This window comes from Mollisia scopiformis (assembly GCF_001500285.1).
Source record: "Mollisia scopiformis unplaced genomic scaffold LY89scaffold_12, whole genome shotgun sequence".
Lineage (NCBI taxonomy): Eukaryota > Fungi > Ascomycota > Leotiomycetes > Helotiales > Mollisiaceae > Mollisia > Mollisia scopiformis.
In genome coordinates, this window is record NW_017263592.1 from 1,221,306 (window position 1) to 1,237,171 (window position 15,866).

Sequence of the window (15,866 nt, forward strand, 5' to 3'; positions counted from 1 at the left end):
AGCGCTTGTCTCCACATCCCTATCAACTCGAGTCAGTTACCCCATCTTTGCCACTGACCGAGATAAACGTGCAGAAAATGAGTCTGGCCATTTAGTGGTTTTCAACTCCGAGAGTGTTATCGCCGTCGGCCTCGTTACTGAGACTCCGCGGATGAGGGGTATTGCTTGCTTGTCGCGGGGCAATTGCAAAGTGCAATTGAACGATCAGATTTACTCGGCGTTGTGACGTCCAATCATTTGCCGCCCCGAGCTCAATGAGCTGCGTCAAGCTTTCAGAAGGAATATACAGAAACAATTCAGAGTTTTCAGATGAAGTTTGAATAGCAATCATAGAAAAGTTTCTCTCAAACTCTTCACAATGGTCATCGACAGTCGCGGTCCCAAAGCCGAGATGAATCAAGGTATCTTCGTGCCAGTCTCCAATGGCTATGTCGTCGACGAAGATGCATTCGGAGAACCACGAAAATTACGCATCATAACCCTCGGAGCAGGCGCCTCGGGATTGAATGTGGCCAGGCAGATTGAACAGCACATGAAGAATGTCGAGTTTCAAATCTACGAAAAGAACGGGGATGTTGGAGGCACCTGGCTAGAAAATAAGTATGGCCCCACCAACATCGAGACCGAGAGTTCTTCTCACAAGAATCCAGGTATCCAGGCTGCGCATGCGACATCCCCTCTCATAGCTACCAATATACATGGGCTACGAATCCAAATTGGAAGAAATTGTAAGACTTGCGACCAGAACCGGAAGCTGAGCTGAGAGAAATAGCTATTCGCCTGGCCCAGAGATCTTGGAATATTTCCAGGATGTTGCAGATAAATATTGTCTGAGGAAATATATCAAATTCCACCATCGAATCATCTCGACGATATGGGACGAGCAAGAGGGAGCCTGGAACATGAGAATAAGAAAGTTGGAGACTGGAGAGGAGTTTGATGACTATTGCCACTTTTTCATCAACGCGTCTGGATTTCTGAAGTATTTTTCTCAGCAACTCCTTAAGGTTCCCCTGTTGATAGAAGAGCAGCAATTGGAAATGGCCAGCGATTCCAGGTCTCGAGTCTTTCAAGGGCAATCTGATGCACAGTGCTGCATGGAAACCAGAAAGCGATTTGTCGGGCAAGACAGTGGCGGTCATTGGAAGTGGCTCGTCGGCAATTCAGATTGTGCCTGCAATACAGCCTCAAGTCAAGCATCTGACGACGTTCATTCGATCGCCAACGTGGGTTACGGCTGGGTTCGCACAGAGCAAAGCAGGCCCTGGAGGAACGAATTTTGACTGTAAGTTGACATGTGCAATTAGTGTGGCTTCAACTGCTGCTGACCAATATTCTAGTCAGTCCCGAACAGAAAGAAAGCTTTGCCAAAGATCCGGAGAAGTACTTGGCGTACCGGAAAGACGTGGAGAAAGAGATGTGCAGCCGTTTCAAAATGCTTCACAAAGATACACCTGAACAAAAGGCAGCAGTCGAGTTCTCGACAAATGACATGAAATCCAAGCTGGGTCCGAACAACCCACTTGCAGAGTTCATCATCCCAAAATTCGCAGTCGGATGTCGACGGCCTACACCGGGAAACGGATATTTAGAATCCCTCACAAAGGACAATGTCCGCGTAGTCACAGACGAAATCGAAGAAGTCGTGCCAGAGGGTCTCATCCTCACAGGTGGAGAGACTTTGAAGGTGGATGCTATCATCTGTGCAACTGGATTCGATTTGTCATTTTGCCCACAATTCCCCATTATTGGAAGGAATGGTGCGAATCTTAGTGAACAGTGGAAGGAAAGAGCAACAGCATACATGTCGGTAACACCTGAAAATATGCCAAATTACTTCAGTAAGAACACACTTGCGAAGATACCACACCCCGCCAGGAGAGTGTCACTGACCTTCACAGTGTTTATGGGCCCCAATTCTCCTGTTGGTCACGGCTCAGCGATTCCCATCATTGAACACGTAACAAAGTACATCCTCAAAATGATCTACAAGTGCCAGACAGAGTCGATCAAAGCGCTCTGTCCCTCGCCTTCTGCGATCCGCGAATTCACACTCCACGCAGACGTGTTCCTCACTCGTACTGCTTGGAGCACGAAATGTCGTTCTTGGTTCAAGAATGGGAAGGTTGATGGACCTGTCATGGCGTTGCATCCAGGTAGTAGGATACATTGGTTCCACATGATGACACAACCAAGGTACGAGGATTGGGAATGGACGAGGTTAAACCCTTTAAATCGGTTTGCTTATTTGGGTAACGGATTTAGTGTGAGGGAGGCGCGGGGCAAAGATCTCACTTGGTACTTTGATGATCCCAATGAGGGGTACGAAGGGTTTCTGTATTGATAGACGAATTGTTCTGAACTCATTGGCACTTCAGGTCTAAATGATGATATATTGATCATGACCAACCCCAGAACCCATCTGGAAATGAGCCTGAAAGTCCGGGCTCTTGCCAATATATTTCTCGCCATTCGTTGTCCAAAGTCATCATGTCAGAGGAGTTCAGAACGAAATCCTCTGGGCTGTTATTCTGGGACAGAATTCCATTCCAGTTTTGCATTTCGTCCGATGCATTCGGGACCATTGCTAGCGTAGTATCTCGCGCTGCATCTGCAGCGGCCGCAAGCATATCTAGATCCGTTCTTCCACTCGGATTCCACGTATTCTCATCTCGTGATGTACTAGCATTAGATGTTGGAGCAACTTCTTTGCCTTTTTGAAGGCTCGGAGTCTGCGCCCGATCTTGCTCTGAGCTGGCTTTGCCTAGGCGAATTCCATGTTGCACATGGGAACTTTCCTCGAAGAACCGTAAGATCGATTCGGCATTGATCCAATACTCGGCAAGTTTTCTCAGTGAGAGGAGAGTCGAGTCAAATCTGCGAAGAGCGTTGATCGCTAAGACTGGGTTGGAAAACCTCAATTCAACACTAACTTGGATCATTGCTGTGAACAGAGCATTGATATCGGAGATCCACAAGTACTTTATGCGATTTTTCTGTCTCAATTCTTCGAATATGCTGGCAATTGCGATCGCAGCTGCGCTGCAAATGTCAGAGTCATTTCGTCCGTGGTGATCAGATCGTTGGGATGCCCGAGGATGTGGTCGATGAAGCAAGATCAAGAAGTTATTATACGTCAGATGTAGAGAGGATGCCCATAGACTCATATCGGAAGTACACATCTGTAGATAAGAAGGGAGCTTCAAACACCAATGGGCAAGTGCCTCGTCTCCATTTCCCAGAGCTGCTTTGCGGTCTTCGGGACTGACTCGCAGGCCAAACCCTTCCTTGACAATCTTAGAGATCAGGAGGCAGAGCTCGGTATGTTGGACGACATAATCAATTTGGACGTTGGGGCCACAGCCTTCAAAATCAGACTCGCTCAAGGGCTGCACATCACATTCTTCGAGGTTTCTATTCTGCCATCAGTTGCAGAAGTAATTAAGGAAGCGAGGCACATACATAGCTTGTGGACGTCCATATGAAAGGGATACCGTAACATCAAATTGGACCAAGATCCACCACGTTCGCCTCCACGTACGCATATCATGATGAATCAAGGTACTGGAGCCAGCATCACGGTGCATGCCCAAACCCATAGCAATCCGAGCAGCGATGCCGACCCAGTACCATGCATTTGCAGCAATGTCTTCATTCCCGTCAGAGTGCCATGTGAGAAGCAGTGCTGCTTGCACGACAACATCTCGATTCTTCTCTAGCCGAGCATCGAACAACATTTTCGCTCTCCTGAAAAATGTGGCTTTCAACACATCACGATCAGGCCGTTCTCGCAACACATGAGCTCCTACCAGGAGAATAGCTTGAAGAACGAGAAGTGAAGGAGGATCCGCTGGATTTCGACCTCGATACTGGCCCATGAAAATATCTTCGTCCACAATGGGACAACCAGGATTTATGTGAGTGAAGTAAGCTTCTACCAACTCATCTGCCAAAGCTTGGTCCGGCAGAATAAATGCTTCTCGTGGCATACGGTCAGGTTCGTGAGTGATATACTGACGTGCTATTTGATCACTTGGAAAATGGTAAACGGTTTCGTCTTCCCCACCGTCTCGTTGTCGGACAAGAAAATTGATATTTGAGACATCTTTGCCAACATATGTGATCCTAACCCCTCTTTGAATTGATCGATGGCCTATGTCCTTTTGGCCGATAAATTCGACAAGATGGCGTCTACCAGAATCATCTTTTGCTACTGCTGTACTTGCGTCATTTGTGTTTTGAACTTCGCCCGCAGATTGAGTTGTGCTTGACGAAGCTCTATCAGAAGATGTGCCTTGTGGCAGACTGGCTTGATCATTAGACCTCCGCCGAATCGGAACAGGATTGCTTGAGGGGCGAATTATAGTTCGTTTCTTCTTCTCATGTATTCGACAGTTAGGCCGCTGGGAATTGATACAAGTCGAACATGGGAAACCTCTTTTGTGGGCATCGCAGCGCACTTTTCGGTCGTGGCAGTTGATGCACGCAGCTCGGCCTGCTGAGAGTCAGATCCTATCCACACTTGCCAACGGATTGCCCTACTCAACTTGCGTCTTGGGGCTAGGCCGTGGGGACCAGAGCTTGCGTTCTCCCTCAATGAGGCCATTCTAATCAATGCTGAGGTTCGTTTGCAGCACAATGGACGAGCTTGGAGGCATGTTTGTTGAAACGCCGAGATCCCACTCTTGTCCAGTTCAGCCTGGGTTGCCCCAGACTCTAGGGCTATAAAACCAGCCCTCCATCAATCTGCAGGGCCGCATTTCGCTGTATTGCACTGGTTAGCAGCGCCGAGTACTTTTGTTGAGCACACAAGTGATCAAGCTTCGGCAACATAGTTCGTTTGTAAAGTTAGATGAGTCGCGTGCTGCAATTGCCACAAAACGCGGTGGACCTGTGACCGCGAGTTCGTGGAATAATTAATTCTATAGAAACTTTCTTATTCAATTGAATCGGATAGAATCCATAGATTTTAAATCCACGAATTCGGGCAAAATTTTATTTTTCTTCGATTTTTTTTTATAATTTTTATAATTTTTATAATAATTCGTAGATTGAAAATCTATGGAATTAAAAGAAATTCTATAAATACGACTATTTTATAGATTCGCGGTTACAGACCGAGCACGTCAGATCCGAGGTCAACGACAGAATGAACGATCATTACCAGAACTCTTCTTCGCGATCTGTGAATATTGTTTGAGAGAAACTTTCATGTCGGTCTTCTGAACCATTAACATTGCTCTCCGCGTAAGTGAAAAGAGGGAATTTTCGCCCACGGAGACATCAACCAATCATATCCACTCTGCCCCTCCAAACCGCCGTAGCCACCCATTCTTGGTAAGGAATCATGTTCTATATACATCATGTCTCCAGACAAGAAATGAAAACGTTGCTGTTATCTGGATTTCTTTTATTTGGCGACTGAAAGCTTTTTCAAAATGCCAAAGGCAAACTCACCTCCCACTTCACCAGTAGCTGAACTAGGCTTGACTGTCAAGTCACAAGTCAAGACCTCATCGGGTCTTAGTGCAGCAGTGGAAGCTGCGAAGCAGCGATTTGTCGAGAGAAACCCCGCGTCGGCGAAGTTTTTCGAAGATGCCACGGAATATCTTCCTGGCGGAAATACGAGAACCCTATTATACTCTGCTCCTTTCCCAATATGCATGAAGAAAGGAGAAAATTATCAAGTGTTTGATGAAGATGGACATACGTAAGTGTTAAAGCAACGTTCGTGTCTTATTTCTAATATATACAGATACACTGACTTCGTTGGCGAACTCACGGCTGCCTTGTATGGACACTCTCATCCTCTGATCAAAGAGTCTCTCATCAACACGATCAACACTGTTGGACTAAATCTCGGTGCTACAATTGCCCAAGAAGCAAAGCATGCCAAACTCATTTGCGAACGCTTCAATCTTTCCAAAGTCCGCTTCTGCAACTCAGGAACGGAAGCCAATTTACATGCTCTAGCGGGAGTACGTCACTTCACTGGAAAACGAAAGGTAGTGGTGTTCAGCGGTGGATATCACGGTGCCGTGTTAGGATTCTGGGATGGTGTCCAAGAGAACGGAGTTGACAAGCACGAATGGGTCATTGGAAAATACAACGACGTGGAAGGAGCCAAGAAGCTGATTGAACAAGATGATATTGCTGCTGTGCTCGTCGAGGGTATGCAAGGCGCCGGTGGTTGTATTCTGGGGACCAATGAGTTCTTGCTTCAGCTACAAGAGAGTGCCAGGAAAGTAGGTGCATGCTTCATCTTGGACGAAGTCATGACTTCACGACTTGGACCTTCTGGGTTGCAGGGTATCGAAGGACTTTCCCCGGATATCACTACATTCGGCAAATATCTCGGTGGCGGTCTTGCATTTGGAGCTTTTGGCGGCAGAGCAGATATCATGGCCGTTTACGACCCTCGCTCGCCTAACTCTCTGGCTCACTCTGGAACATTCAACAACAATACACTTGCCATGAATGCTGGCTTCGTTGGTCTCAGTGAGATCTGGAAGCCAGATGTTGCAGTTGAGTTCAACAAGATTGGCGATGCCTTCAGAGCAAGCCTACAGGAGGTCACCAATAGCACAAAGATGAGCGTCACTGGACGAGGAGCGTTGAATGCCATCCACTTTTCGGATAATGGCCTGACAAAGATTTCTTGCAGAGAGGATATTGACGAAGATTGGGGCTTGAAAGACTTGTTCTATATGGAGATGATGGAAGATGGCTTTTGGATTACCAGGAGAGGAAGCATCGCGATGATTTTGGATACACCTCAAAGCGAGTTGGATCGCTTCGTTGATTGCGTGGGAAAGTTCTTGGAAAGACACAAGAGCTTGGTGTCTTTGTAGATTCATTTGCTCGTAATTTTTATCTCATATTCTGTTCACTTAATTACTGGATTAATATGAACTTTTTGATTGGACTGTCATATGATTCTTTTTCCGTCTTGATCCTTAACTCCGAAGCTCTTGATACCAATTTCCAGCAATTTCCCTTTCGCCTCATTAAATGGATCCGGCCTTGCTCCATAAACTCCAATCATTATAGTCTCAACACCGCTCCTTTCCTCCTCCAAGAAGACCCATGGCACTTTCCTCACCAAAGTCCTCTTCTTCACCTCGCTTACAGTATAAATCATCAACGCATCACCAAATCTTTCCATCTCAAGAGTCATTTTGTACGTTCCAGTCGCAGTAATCTGACCAGGTTCGAACAAACTCCAATCACTCCATTTTTCTCTCACAACGATACTTCCCCATGCCTTTCCTTCCCAGACTTCGATCCCGGCTTTGATCCATCTTGGATGCGTCTCTTTCTCTGCTTGTACCAGATCTTTTGCCTCAGTCCCAGCACCAGGAAAGACAAACACCAAGCCTCCTTGGTCGAATTGAAGAGTAGGATTCTCTACTTCTTTCTCCTTTGGAGAATGTAGTGTGAATGGGATTGAGATTGTAGCTTTGGCGGATCCAAATTCTAGGATAGGGAGTTGGGTGTAAATAATTGGCGCCGAGAAGTGGTATCCATGTGTTGGAGATGCAAAGATATCCGTCCTAGGAGGAGTCAAGATCGAGAACTTGTCTGATGCTTCTTGTTGACCTTGGACCGTGTTCAGAAAGTGAATAGGAGGAGACATCACGTCTTTTGACTCGTCTTATTATGTGCTGATAAGAATGTGGCGAAGAAGGCGGATATACCTGATAGCAGGATGGGCACTGGTACTCTCATCAGAGATGTTCCCGAAGATGGACCTCGCGGGACTTTGTGAAAACTTCCCATCCCACTCATGTTATCTGAATGGTGCATTAGTACTTGGCTGAAAAAGTTACCATGCAAGGATAACCACTTCCTGCATGGCAATTTCGAAAGTGGGAGTAGCTTCGGCGTTTGGATTCAGCCAATTACGGCGAAAGCTCAGAACAAGAAACTAAAAATTGCTATCACGTGTTAGGGACTTTGGGAACTGCTTTCATCATCGTGAAGTATGAATTGAATAGCAAAGGAACGATGTTGCGGTAGCAATCAATTGTTTAGCGATTCATTGATTTGCAGAAATGAACGCATCTACTGAAAGTACCCGAAACTGGGAGTCAGGATACTGGCCGTTGACTTACCTTGCCCTGCTGACCGCGCTGGCACTCGTATTCGTGTATCTTCGAAACATAGATCCATCCAAGAAATCGAGGATATGTCTCAAGTCTACGGGAGCAGAGAAACAAGATGCTGCTTTCCAATCCATGGGCGCCATTGAGCCCCTTTCAAATCTGAAATGGGAAACAGAAGAACCTCGAAAGATCTACAAATTCAGTCCCAAGTATTTTCTGACAATGGGTAAGTCTCGGTTCTTCTGATACTCAGCCAGTATTTACAGCAAGTATAGGTCTAACAAACACGAATATAAACTTCATCACACAAATGGACAAACAATACCCCTCACGCCTCATCGAGCGTCAAAAAATCCACGACACACATCCCAACTCTCTTAAGTGTCTTCCCACAGCCGTTCCGATGGTAAACGAAATATACACCTTCCTCGTAACCACTTATCTCCCTCAACGCTACCCCACAATGTTTACCCTACAATCACCATCTCACCTCCTGAACATCGCCACCAACAAACTATTGCCAACGAGTCCGCCTCAAGACCCGATCGAAGCACTTCATCTCCTCAGTGTGAACATTGATGAAGATTTCCTCATGCTTCTTCCAGCACCAGATGGAGATGGATATTCGCTTCAAAGTTTCATTTGGTGCTATCCCGTCGGGTTTGATGCGGGGTCGAAACTTGGGCTGAAGTTAAGAGAAGCGCATAAACCTGTGCCGGAATACAAGGAGAAATTACAAGGGAGCATGGATCGTTACTTTGGAAAATTGGAAGTTGGGAGAGTGGTCTATCGTGTTAATGTAAGAATTCCCATTTCTCTGTCTCGGGCGTGAAGTTGACACAAGGATAGTGGGCAATAGCAACAAACGACTCTCTCTGCGAAGACGGCGAGTACCATCTGTACGAAGGACAAGAAGTGTCCACAGAGACAGACATCGATATCTCGAACTGTTGGGTGAGATGTGAACTGCAGACTCTATTCGCTCTTCCGAAGTCTGGTGGAAGGATCTTATCTGTGCATTTGTATTTGTATCCATTGCAGCAGATCAAGGACGAAGGATTGGGAGAAGAGTTGTGTGAGGCAATTGATGGGTTGAAGTTGGGTAATGCGCCGTCGTTTTGGAGGTATAAACGAGCACCTGTCTGGCAGGAAAAAGTGAAGGAATTCCTTCGGGGCTAGCGAAGCGGGGTTAATTTGCCCTGTGATTATCAAATCAATGGAAGGACAACCATGCTTGATACCAAAGCCTTTAAGATGTCGTGTATAGCTTTGATCTTCGAACGTCGAATGAAGATGGGGATGTGAACAGACTTGAGCCTAAAGACTTTCTCGCTTAAATAGGGGTAGACGAATGGTCAGGCGGAGAGTCTTATTGTGAAGCTAGCAATGGCACAGAGAAAAATGAGACAGATACGTAGAAGCGATTTTGGAATTGACGTAACGGGCTCTAGAACCTTTCACTTTTCCTAGAAATTCTACAACTTGCAGTCGATTTCCATGGAGTCACTGCTCTAACTCCAGAGCTAAATAGGGTTCTCAATGGGTAGGTCGGACATTTTTTTGGCTCTAAATCATTACTACTCGTACTCGTACAGATCTAGACAGATAGATATCCGTCACTATTAGGATTCTAAATACGTCTCAATAGTTTTACTTGCCAAGACAAATATAAGCTATGAATAGTGTATTCTCAACCTCAAGCCTCAAATCTTAAGCATCAACTTTAAGCTTCAACCTTACACTTCAAGCTTTTGTCACGTCCACCTCAAGCCTCCTATATTTAAAAGGTTTCAAGCTCTAAAGTCTTATCTAAAGCACCCTAACTTTTTTTGATCTCTTTAATCCTTAGGGCTAGCTTTCACCCCGGCTTCCAGCCCCTAAAGTAAACGAGTAGTCAAATATTAGCAGTCTTTTTGAGCTAATGTCCGTGTCCGCCAATAAGATAACAGACGATTAAAAAGTCATATCCGTAAGCAGCCTAGAGGGACAGTTCTTGTCGGACACGCAAAAAATGCCTGTCCATTGAGACCGCTGGAGCTACACATCCAAAATGGCTCCTCCATTCCATCGCACATCAACTAGTCGAGAGAAAAGTCTTTGGTACTTTCACGAAATATTTGGCATGAACCGCGTTCAAGAAATAACATACAAATCCTCAGGAACCGATCTCAGAGACGTGAAAGCAACGACGAGAAGTGCAACTCTCGCAATTGCGTACAGAAAGATTGTGACAAGGGTCAAAGCTCGCGATAGAGCATTGCACCAGTTCAGCACAATGGCAATCCCCCCCCAATGAGCGCACGGCTCTTCGACCAGAAGAATTTCAAAAAGGCTTGCTTCCGGAACATCATGTCCTTGAGCGCGTAATGCATGTCCTATGAATGCTTCGCATAATTTGAAGAACATAATCTTTCCAGCCTTTGTTTTTTCTGATTCTATGCCTTGACTTGTTATTGCTCCAAAATAAAGAGCTCGCACCTCATCACACAGCCCAATTAGAGCGGGTAAGATTTCCAGGGCGTGTTCTGAGTCGATGTGCCTGTGACGCCAACAAGAACGTACATATTTCAACTGCCATTCGATCCACATGAAACCTCTCGGTTCTTCTTCTAGGTTGTAACAGTTGTATCCTGTGCTGGACTGAGCGTGTCGAAGCAACTCTGTTAATATCGATGTCTGTACTGTTGACATAGTCGGAGGCGTCTTGCTTGTAAGGAGAAATTCTTGAAACTCCACACGCAAGGGCGACATGCACCAGATGTCATCAAGTGAATCCCACCAAATACTTGGGTAGAGATCTATCTTTTCGAGCCGGGAGTGCACTTCCTGGATGTAGCGATCAAGTCGAGGACTGATTAGCAATGAAAGCAAGTGGCTTCCAAGTAAGGCCACACACGGTAGCGTGGCTGATGCAACACCCCCAACACGCCAAATTAAAATTTCGGCTCGAGATGGGAATTCGAATGACCATGCTACACAATGTAGACTGCCAAATACAAACGCTGACATTGCAGTAATTATTGAGATCATGCCCATGCTGCCTTCTTTCCGAATTGAGTCATTGGATATGCGAGCCCTGGACGCACGCCACACTGCCAAGGAATTATGAGACTGAGGAGTTGATGGAAATCTTATTCCCGATGGTTTGACAAGGAATGGGAAGAATGGTATTAAAGTGTGCCTCGCTGTGCTAAGCGCAGTTCTATCTGTACTGACTCTCCCATATTGGTTCGGAATTGATAGCTTGATAGGCACGTCGACGTCCTTGGGTTTCCACAAATTTGTTATGTATGTAAGAATAGCAATCGTAGAGAAAGCAACGGCGGCTATCTCTAGTGGGCTTACAGGCAGGCGTGTTGTACGTCGAACGATTACACAGAGAACGAGCCACAATATCTGGCATATTGCAAGCAGCTTTACCAGAAGATCAGCCTTGCCTTTGTCTTCAATATCAGCCTTTGATGGGAATAGGTTGCTCTTGCTTGGTTCTCCTCGGCAACGAGCGAGTAATCCGGATGTTGTGATTAGAGAGTCAATAGTGCTCACGCTAGCATCATCAAAGCCACCCATGTTTGCAAAGTAGGAATGAACAGGTGTCCAAAAAGTCCACTCTTTGCTCCATCTGTCATCGAATTCTGGCAACCTCTGGCGTTCTCGCTTGACCGCTCTGCTGTCGATGTCTTGCTTTGGCTCATCATCAAGACGAGGTCCATTCCCCATCATTGTTCCTCCTCTCCCAGGATTGCCGAGGTGAAAGATTCGATACCAGACTCGACATGCTCGACCAAATTCAACATACCAATTCAGCTCTATCTCGTGACGTTTCATTTCAAAGGTGTTATCGACTGCATCCTTAAGCTCGCAAACGGCTTTCGCAAAGATGAATTCAGGAAACAGGATCGTGACACACATCCATTTCAGCTTCCGAAGCCTCTTCGTCCAAGCACTATCTCCGCGAGCTGGGACATTCAAGTGCAAAATCGACCAAGTACAAGTGATGATAGTGGCTAGACAACTCCACACGAGTGTCAAAGTGCCACGTCGAGTCGGGCCAGGCTCCCAACCGACTTTGCCTAGAGGCTGCGAGGCTGAGGTTTGATTCTGGGCATTGGCAGTAGTAACAACGAACGCAGTAATGAGAAAGAAGACACGAAACATCTCTCAAACTCTTGACGAGTACAACTTGCTCGCGATTCGAGAACGAGACTAGATAAAGAGGAACTTAGCAGGCACGAAATGGGCAATTGTTTGAGCAGTTTCAACGCTAGCCGGAAATGGACGATGTCTGGCTGCGATGTTCAGCCACATTGTTCGCCAATTGTACAATGAGGATGCTTCTTGGTCTGCGTAATAAGGCTCCTACTCTTTGATCCAAACTAGTTGCGTGTATGTGAGGCTTCGAAAGGGGTAGGCACTACAAGACAAGGTGAAGCATACACTGCCACTTGGCAAAATGCAAAGCAAGAAACCAATACAACAAACCATTTTACTCGAAGATCACATAGTAACTAACACAGTCCATCAATTACAATCAAGTTCATCATTTCCTATGCACAAGCAAAGCAGGGTCAAGTGAGACCCCACCAATCGCACCTCTCTTCTCCTTCCCAGCACCACGCAGCAAGGAACCCAACAACCATGAAAATGCCCTACACCAACCAGCCATGATGAAAAGAGCATCGATCCAATTCAACCCATCCCAAGCAAAGTAAAGCAAAGCAACGCAAACAATGAAGTCATGAACACGTATCTACACCTCTATTCCTTCAACTTAACATTTTCACCCCACAACACCCTTCATACTCAAACTCTCCAAGAAGGGTTGAAGATCCTCTTTCTTAACTTCCACCACACAATGCTCGAAACTGTCAATTCGAACCCTAGCACTTGTCTCAGCAACCACTTCCTGAAAGGCATTGCCGAATTTATTCCTCCCAAAGCCCTTGGCTTGAGCTTTCTCGTCATCTTCCTCATCCTCCTCATCGTCCGAGTCAGAATCCGAGCCTTCTGATTCCGTTTCATCTTCCTCATCATCGACTTCATCGTCACCGAGTGCGAGTCTTCTCGCCTCACGTTTCTGCTCTCGCACTTTCTGCTTGTTGGCTCGCTTCAGCTCGCGGGCCCTCTCCTTCGCTTCTTTCTTTTCCTTTTTCTCTTTGGCCGCCTGCCGATCGCCGAATCCCATGCTCCCTCCACCTCCACCGCCTGTGCCGACCACGACATATACACCTCGACTCTCGTTCAATCCTGCAACAACAAGTGGTGTGCCTCGGCCACCGTGACCGAGCTTACCCTTTGATTCCCGCTCCTGCTCGGCAATTGCTTCTCCAATCCAGAGTGCCAGTTTTGTCAACGCAGCCGGATGTGTGAACAGCGCAACGTCTGGGCCGTCCTTGACTATACACATGCGGAATGCCCGGAGATGTTTGATCTGACGCTTCTCGATAAGAGAAGTACCTGTGCGAAGGATGGCGCGGTGAAGATGTTGGGCAGTTGGGAGTGCAGCTTTGAGTTCCTCGATTCTGATAGCAGGTTAGTAAGTCTGTAACCTCGTGCATTTTGGCTTCATACTTTTCGAGTGCATCATAGGCATCCCAAAACCTCCCAACCCATTCCTCGCCCTCCAATTTGCCATTTTCATCCACCGTCTCTTTCTCCCGGCCACGATCATTGCCCTCTATACTGGTGATCACTTTCTTGCCGACTTCGAGAATAGCACCAACGACGACCCCAACATCTTGCGCGCTTAGTGTTGCTCGCCAGCCCCAACTCCTGACGAAGCCCCAGCCTTCCTTTGTTCCACCCCGATCCTTGCCATCAGTATCTGATGCTGGTACCAGATCGTCCAGACCATACATTTCTGAGTACTTCAGCAATTTTGTTCGAAGACCTCTCTTCAGTTCCATATCCATATGGGTATAGCTTTGTTTGCATTGAACAAGGCTGACCCCCATCTTCGCCAATAGCTTGTGCAGTCGCTTTCTTCCGCTGTCTGACCAGATATGTAACTTAGCAGATAGATATGGCGAGTGCAACATGCTATCGTAGAGACTCCAATGCCGAATTAGCAAGAATTTGGGCTCGGGTGACAAGCGAATGCTGGTGTCCGTTGGACTGCGTGCTGTAGTAGGGATGATGCCACTGTTCTCTGGTAAAGCATTCCTGTTGCCGTTGAAGCTTGACTCTGCAAGTTCTGGTGGATTCAGGCGCCGAACTTCGTCTCGTAAAAGCTGCCGTGTTCTTGATCCTCTAGTTCCAAGCCAACCTCTTGATGCCAAAGCCTTCTGGGTAGAAATGGCTACACCTACTGACGAACGACCATATAACTCCATAGAAGTCACTCCTACAATTGTCATCCACAGCAGGTCATTGTCTTCTCGACCCAGTTCTGATGCAAGCGAGTACATCATGGAAGATATCGGTTCTGAGTATGAGGATCCTAGTGTGTAGTATTTTTGTAGGACTGACTCGTGTTTCCGCCGTAACTTTAGTAATCGGCGTCTTAATGTTCGAGCAGAAGGGCCCTTGGGAGGTTGGGCTGGTGTAGGAGAGACGGAACGAGAAACACTAGACGCCAAAGCTGAGGGACCATCGAGTGATATGAGACCGCGTTGTCTTGGCCGACTAGGAGACTCAGGTATCGGACTTGACTATGATGCATATTGGCATGGAGGAATTTCTTTTCAAAGCAGAGAGACTTACCGAATTACTTCTCCTTCTTTGCCTAGGCCTATCGTCATCTTCGTCACTCTCATCATCCTCGTCTCGGTCCGACCACGACTTTCTCTTCTGACCTGGTCGCGAATCCTCTGCGAAATCATCTTCCTCACTCTCGGAATCACTCCCATCGTCTTCCCCTTCATCATCTTCAACCTCTGGCATATCTACCAAAGCTAAATACGCGTCTCGTTCAGCGTCTAGTTCTTGTTCAATATCTCCATCATCGAAAACCACAATGCCACCCTGCCCTGACTTGTAGTTGCGCTGTAATTTGCCGCCATCTATTCCAGAGTGCTTTTGGTCCACCAATTGTCCGTCTTCCTCAACTTGTGGTAACGTTGGGTGACCACCAAAGACATTTCCCAAATTCCAAGGTCTTCGCGCGTCAATGACCCAGACCTCTACACCATCATAACTGGTCCCGTCTTCGTTTTCAATGCCGAGGAGGCCTCCTAGATCAACCAATCCTCCAACTCCTAGACAGACAACCACGCCTCCCTCCCCTCCTTGGCTCTTCATCATGGGTCTGACAACATCCCGTCCTGCTTTCTCCAAGTCGCCATAACCAGCAATCGGTTGTATCTTATGGGGCATGTAGTCGCGCTTGAGGAGTTCAGTAAGAATTCGGCATCCGCATAGTGCATCGGGGTCGAGTGCGGCGAGGATTATAACAGGTGGGGATAGCGGATGGTGTGCTCGTTGGAGGTTGAGGTAGAGTGAGGAGATAAGTGATCGTGGAAGATACATGATTATTAGATGCGCGACGCGTCCCAACTCATGATAGGAGTAGAGTAGTCAAGATGAAAGAGAAGTTTGACGCAATTGCTATTGTCGTTGGTCATGAAATCGCGGTCTGTATAATGTCGGTAGGGACGCGTTCTTGATGGACCAGGACCAGGATTATTGTGTGACAATTGCCGTGCGTAGGCATATAAGTGGGTCGCTCACTCTCGATATGTGTTCACGGGGAGATCCGCCTTCGAACAAGAGTAGAACAATATTTGGTGATGTTGTGGTGGTCGCTGGGTATTGTTTGTAGAT

The 15,866-nt window shown here is 46.8% G+C and overlaps 7 protein-coding genes across 7 annotated transcripts; 3 read left to right on the forward strand and 4 right to left on the reverse strand.

The window, feature by feature from the left end:
• Nucleotides 1-391: 391 nt before the first annotated feature.
• Nucleotides 392-2,344, forward strand: LY89DRAFT_585123 (FAD/NAD(P)-binding domain-containing protein; the record flags this gene model as incomplete). The annotated part of the gene is made up of 6 exons (XM_018209308.1): nt 392-600; nt 651-728; nt 773-982; nt 1,032-1,285; nt 1,341-1,841; nt 1,902-2,344. 6 exons carry the CDS (start codon nt 392-394, stop codon nt 2,342-2,344), a joined length of 1,695 nt encoding a protein of 564 aa, XP_018071502.1.
• On the reverse strand, nt 2,217-4,616 carry LY89DRAFT_616929 (uncharacterized protein). The gene is made up of 3 exons (XM_018210782.1): nt 4,543-4,616; nt 3,463-4,495; nt 2,217-3,414 (listed from the first exon to the last, which is right to left on the reverse strand). The coding sequence occupies exons 1-3, from the start codon at nt 4,604-4,606 to the stop codon at nt 2,400-2,402; spliced, it is 2,112 nt and encodes a 703-aa protein (XP_018071503.1). The 5' UTR covers nt 4,607-4,616; the 3' UTR covers nt 2,217-2,399.
• A 746-nt stretch (nt 4,617-5,362) lies between these two features.
• On the forward strand, nt 5,363-7,287 carry LY89DRAFT_707459 (glutamate-1-semialdehyde aminotransferase). The gene is made up of 2 exons (XM_018217612.1): nt 5,363-5,710; nt 5,756-7,287. Exons 1-2 carry the CDS (start codon nt 5,439-5,441, stop codon nt 6,849-6,851), a joined length of 1,368 nt encoding a protein of 455 aa, XP_018071504.1. The 5' UTR covers nt 5,363-5,438; the 3' UTR covers nt 6,852-7,287.
• LY89DRAFT_685090 (uncharacterized protein) lies at nt 6,838-7,793 on the reverse strand. Its single transcript, XM_018215015.1, has one exon. The coding sequence runs from the start codon at nt 7,634-7,636 to the stop codon at nt 6,929-6,931; it is 708 nt and encodes a 235-aa protein (XP_018071505.1). The 5' UTR covers nt 7,637-7,793; the 3' UTR covers nt 6,838-6,928.
• A 397-nt stretch (nt 7,794-8,190) lies between these two features.
• On the forward strand, nt 8,191-9,466 carry LY89DRAFT_646318 (uncharacterized protein). Its single transcript, XM_018211922.1, has 3 exons — nt 8,191-8,331; nt 8,381-8,904; nt 8,955-9,466. Exons 1-3 carry the CDS (start codon nt 8,238-8,240, stop codon nt 9,282-9,284), a joined length of 948 nt encoding a protein of 315 aa, XP_018071506.1. The 5' UTR covers nt 8,191-8,237; the 3' UTR covers nt 9,285-9,466.
• Nucleotides 9,467-10,985: 1,519 nt separating this feature from the next.
• On the reverse strand, nt 10,986-12,263 carry LY89DRAFT_569766 (uncharacterized protein; the record flags this gene model as incomplete). Its single annotated transcript, XM_018208579.1, has 2 exons — nt 10,986-11,716; nt 11,810-12,263. Coding segments are annotated over 2 exons (1,185 nt in total), but the record flags the coding sequence as incomplete, so codon positions are not given.
• Nucleotides 12,264-12,629: 366 nt separating this feature from the next.
• LY89DRAFT_616940 (CDC45-like protein) lies at nt 12,630-15,851 on the reverse strand. The gene is made up of 3 exons (XM_018210783.1): nt 14,808-15,851; nt 13,677-14,755; nt 12,630-13,627 (listed from the first exon to the last, which is right to left on the reverse strand). Exons 1-3 carry the CDS (start codon nt 15,570-15,572, stop codon nt 12,886-12,888), a joined length of 2,586 nt encoding a protein of 861 aa, XP_018071508.1. The 5' UTR covers nt 15,573-15,851; the 3' UTR covers nt 12,630-12,885.
• Nucleotides 15,852-15,866: the final 15 nt, after the last annotated feature.